We start from the raw sequence: 5,468 nt of genomic DNA on the forward strand, positions 1-5,468 counted from the left end.
CTTAGCTGAATGCAATTTCTAATAAATATAAATATAAATAAATCAGAAATAAAAAAATTCGGTGTTTCTAATTAGTAAGATACCAATGGAATGGTTAGCACAAAAATGCTCATTAATGATTACTTCAATACTCCGGCTTCACTGAACCCGGAGTTTGTGAGGTCATCTTAGATAGGGATGGCCATACCCATTGGGTAATGGATATCCGACCCTACCTGATCCAAATATTTCGGGTAATACCCGGTTCTTCATGGGTAGGGCCTAATCGGGTAGGGTATGGATATTACCCAAATTTTTCGGGTAGGATATGGATATTATCCAAACCCGACCCAAAAAAAAAACAACCCTAAACCTCTCTCAGACTCTCACCGTCACTCACACAGTCACACTTTCTCTGCCTCTCCTCAGTCCTCAGTCCTCACCGTCACTCTCTCTCTCTCAAAGCTCCAGTCTCCACCTCTCCTCACCGTCACTCTCTCTCTCTGTCCCTCCTTACTGCTTTTGCACTATTGGTTTTTGGGTTTGACGTTTTGGGAAGGTTCTGTCTCTCACATATACACATAATTATTGGTTTTGGCATCGATTTTTTGCTTGATTCTCGTTCCTCATTCTCTACAAATCAACTGGGTCTTCCTACCGCTCTTTTTCCTTAGGTAAATGATTCATTCTTTTTCCCTCTTTTGCTAGTTTGGCTTCAAAAGAAAATTCTTTTTTGTGGGTATCTGGGTTTGACGTTTTGGGAGGATTCTATTGATAATTAGCTTTTGTTTCCTTTTCTAAACTGAATTTGTCAACTAGTGAGTTTTTTGTTCTTTGCATGTTGTTTGCTTGTGTTGTCTTGTTGAATTTATCGTATGGGTGTGTGTTAGATTTTGATTTTAGAGTTTGAATTCAATTGGGCATGTGTCAATTTTGGTTTTTGATTGAATTTTATCAACTGGGTATGTGTTAGATTTGGTTTTTGACTGCATTAAGGTGTTTGATTCTATGTGGGGATATGTCTATTTATAGAGAGGAGTGAATCTGTCTAAGTTTTTTCGCAAATGGGGCATGTAAGGCTTGTTAATTCTTCAAACGTTCTCAATTTCTTGTTTAATGGCTAAACAATTAGTTGTACTCTGTACACATTTGAAAAGAAATCAAATTGGACTACTTTCCTGCTATTATGCAGTTTTTGTGGTACTGCCTACCCTACGGCTTGTTTAAGAAATCAAATTCTTCAAGCGTTCTCAATTTCTTGTTTAACTTCGACTTGTTGTGGCTACCATTCAAAATTGAAATTGAATTAGAGTGTTTCATTTTCTCTTCTTCTTTTTTTTTTTTTTTTTTGTGGTACTGCCTACCCTACGGCTTGTTTAAGAAATCAAATTGGACCACTATAATGGCTGAACAATTAATCTTTCTCTCTCTCTCTTTGCAGTTGCCTACATGTCTACCACATCCTCTGCCTCAACCCCAGCCCCAAGGCCCCCAACTAGCATGACATCAGAATCACAATCATTGTTTAGAGAGGAAGTTGAGTCCATTCCGATTGAGAATCCACAACAACAAGGCACTAAAAGAAGAACAACTTCAAACGTATGGAATCATTTTAAGAAGAAGAATATTGATGGGAAAGTTAAGGCTCAATGCAACTACTGTGGAAGACTTATGGCTGGAGCAAGTACATCAGGCACGACTCATTTAAAACTGTACATTGCAAAAAGTTGTCCAAGTGCTCCAAAGGAAGCACTTCTGGGGGAAGGAACAGATATTAGGAAGCAAGTTCTTGTCAAACAACACAATAGGGCAAGAAGTAAAGGGATCTCAAGCCCTAGTGTTTTTAATGAAGAGGATCAGAAGGCTTCGAGGAGGGACCTTACCCGAATGGTCATTTTGCATGAGTACCCTCTTGCAATTGTTGATCATGTTGGGTTTCAGGATTTTGTTGGTGGTCTTCAGTCAAATTTTAAGATAGTAGGAAGAAACACATTGAAGCGAGATATCAAAAAAAATTATAATGAAAAGAAGCAGAAGACTATGGTCGAAATTGACAAGAATGCAAGTAAAGTTGCAATCACAACGGACTTGTGGACTGCAAACAACAGTAAGAGGTCATTCATGGTAATCACAACGCATTACATAAATGACTCTTGAACTTTGGAAAGCCGAGTTATAAGGTATTTTTTTCTTTGAGTCATTTTGTTGTACTAGTTTTTAGATTCTTAGGCAAGCTTATTAACTTTCTACTTTCTTTAGTTAATCATATTTATATTTATTTTTTTTAGGTTTATTCGTATGCCATCTCCACATGATAAGTATTCTCTTTCTAAAATCCTTTTGGAGTGTCTTTCTGATTGGAGCATTGATTTGAAGTCATCTGCCATAACTGTAGATAATGCTAGCAATAATGATGGCATGATGAAACTTGTTTCGGATAAACTTCAAGCTAGTTCACTTATTTTAGGTGTAAAATTGTTGCATGTGCGTTGTGCAGCACATATATTGAATTTGGTTGTTCAAGAGGGTTTGAATGTAATTGGTGATGGTATTGAGAAGGTTCGAAGTAGTGTATATTTTTGGACACAATCACCAAAAAGAACAGAAATTTTTGAAAAAATATCTCGTCAATCACATATTGCAAGTACTAAGGAATTGGTACTTGATTATAGGACTCGTTGGAACTCTACATATTTGATGCTTTCAACTGCCTTGATTTATAAAGATGTTTTTCCCCGTTTATTGTGTTGTGAGCCTCAGTATCAATCTGCTCCAACTAATAGGGATTGGGAGATAGCACAAATTGTTTGTGAGAAGTTGGGTTACTTTCATAAAGTTACTGAGTTGCTTTCTGGTACTGCCTACCCTACGGCTAATCATTATTTTCCTTTAGTCTTCCGGTTGAAGTTGGAATTAAATCAGTGGCTTTCAAGTGAAGATGAGTTAGTTAAGAAAATGGCAGCAAAGATGTTAGCTAAGTTTGATAAATATTGGAGTGATGTTCATGATATCATGAGTTTGGCTATTGTTTTAGATCCAAGATATAAATTGATGTTATTGACATTTTATTTTAATAAAATGTACGGTAGTAATGCTAACGAAGAAATTGACAAGATTAAGAACCTTCTTTTTGAGTTGTTTGTGGAGTATGACTTAGAAAACATTGATAGAGGAGTCATTTATTCTCAAGCTTCATCTTCTACATCTACATCAAGTGCTGCACCTGAACATGATGATACAATGAGGGACTGTGATTTGTTTTTTAGTAATGCGACTACTAACATAGGCCAAAGGAGTAGGGATATTATACCTGAGTTTGAACTTTATACTAGTGAGAAAGTGGCACCTAGAACTAAACAATTTGATGTTTTGGGTTGGTTGAAGTGTAATGCTAGTAAGTATCCTACCTTGCAATGCATTGCAAGGGATATTTTGGCTATTCCTATGACAACAGTTGCCTCAGAGTCGGCTTTTAGCACTAGCGGGAGATTGTTGAGTCCACACCGTAGCCGTCTTCATCATGATACCTTAGAAGCATTGATGTGTGGGCAGAGTTGGTTATGGAGCGAACTTAAAGGTGTACTAAAAGATGCTACCATTCAAAATGTTCTTGATGATTATGAAGAAGATGAACTGGAGGAAAGTCATGCCATGGAGCTTTCAGACCAATGGATAGGTATTATTATCCTTGATTATCCTTGATTTTGGTCTATGTTTGGAATAGCATTCCCTTTCTATTTGAGACAATGGTATTTCTTAAATTCTTTGTTAGAAATTTATAAGTTTTGTACTTCTGATAGTCTGGTTTATATACTTTCTAAAGGAATGCACTGCTTACCTGTTTACTTGAAAACTGCATAGATAAGCTCCACGACACTGATATACATACTTTAAACATGGAACAAACTAAAAATGAGCTTGTTGTTCGTTGTCTACTGTATTATTTTGTTGGTTTTGTACAATAGGCTCACGTTTGTCTTGGTAGTTTGCACAAATCAGAGGGGGAAAGATAATCAATTGAGCTTTGTTGTTTTTATATGGTCACAAGTGTTTCAAACGTGAAATTTCTGTTGGTGGATTTCTTCTCCATAATGAGTTTTCTGAGTGTATTTATGCTATTCTATCTTCAAATTTAATAGAAGTAGCCATTTGAATACATCATCTTGAATCCATCAAGTTCTGCATAGAAGTAGCCATTTGGGTTTGTTGCAAAAACCTTGTAGAAGCTGACTCTGTCTTTGTGGTCATTGCAGATGACACTTACTTTAGCTGAAGGGATTGGTGTAGCCCCAGACAAAGACTATGTTCCTGTGTGCTCACAGCTCTGGCAGTAAACAATGCCTTCCACTACTACTTCAGTTTCCTTCTCTGTTGTTTTGTTTGATGGGACAGTTTTGTTTCCTGAGACAGTTTTGTGGTCATTGCAGATGACACTTACTTTAGCTGAAGGGATTGGTGTAGCCCCAGACAAAGACCGTGTTCCTGTGTGCTCATTTTCTTTGATGGGTGTTGTATTTTGTTGATAATACTTTGATGGGTATTGTTGCTTGATTAGAGAGATTGTTTTAGAGTTGTATTTATAGTTATAGCCTATGCAACTCTGAGAGGAGGAGGTGAATTTTCTATTGAAAAACCAGAAATTGAGTTTTACGTGAAGGCCACCTTCTTTCTTTTTCTTAATGAAAAGTGAATTATATAGCTCTCTTCATTGGCTGGGCTATAAGGTCGGACTCGTTTAAAGTTGGTATGAATGGCTGGACTAAATTGTACCAGACAGGTCCAATTGATTTCTGGGCTCCATTACTCAGGCCTATTCACTCTCTTCATTGGCTGGGCTATAAGGTCGGACTCGTTTAAAGTTGGTATGAATGGCTGGACTAAATTGTACCAGACAGGTCCAATTGATTTCTGGGCTCCATTACTCAGGCCTATTCCATAAGATAGTCTTACTTACCCGATGGTGACCTCTCATTATATAATATAGCCCGTTCACAAAGACGTTTATGTGGAATCTAATTCATTGGTTAATGGACTTCCATAATGATTGTTCTTGGGGCCAACCTGGTTTATGAATTATGATGATTCAATATAAGCCTATTTCTGGTTTTTTAATCTTATGTTACGTTAATTTAATAGTTTTGTTGGGCTATGTATACAAAGAAAGTTAATTATTAAAATAATATGATGCACCCTTTGCTCTTAAAGTTAATTATTTTAATATTATTAAAATAATATGAAGCACATAAAACTCACACTTTGCGCCTTTCATCAATTTTTGATCATGTATGTTATCTTATTTTTCTTTCTAATTTTATGTTATATATATGTGTGTGTGTGTGTGGCATTACATAATGAATTATAACAATGGGGGAATTCGAACCTAAAAAAAAAAGAAAAAGAAGAAGCAGGTACAAACTAATTCATAAAATTTTTTTATTGATTAGTTTTTTCTTTTTTAAGATTGGTTAGTTTTTATGTTAAAATGTTTT

At 36.1% G+C, this 5,468-nt stretch overlaps 1 protein-coding gene across 1 annotated transcript; it reads left to right on the forward strand.

Annotated features, from left to right (window-relative positions):
- The first annotated feature begins 1,479 nt into the window (after nt 1–1,479).
- Nucleotides 1,480–4,669, forward strand: LOC112011461 (zinc finger BED domain-containing protein RICESLEEPER 2-like). Its single transcript, XM_024043836.2, has 6 exons — nt 1,480–2,093; nt 2,268–3,655; nt 3,752–3,783; nt 4,233–4,289; nt 4,407–4,463; nt 4,535–4,669. The coding sequence occupies exons 1-6, from the start codon at nt 1,480–1,482 to the stop codon at nt 4,667–4,669; spliced, it is 2,283 nt and encodes a 760-aa protein (XP_023899604.2).
- The last annotated feature ends 799 nt before the right edge of the window (nt 4,670–5,468 follow it).

This window comes from Quercus suber, unplaced genomic scaffold (assembly GCF_002906115.3).
Source record: "Quercus suber isolate HL8 unplaced genomic scaffold, Cork oak 2.0 scaffold_57, whole genome shotgun sequence".
Classification (NCBI taxonomy): Eukaryota; Viridiplantae; Streptophyta; class Magnoliopsida; order Fagales; family Fagaceae; genus Quercus; species Quercus suber.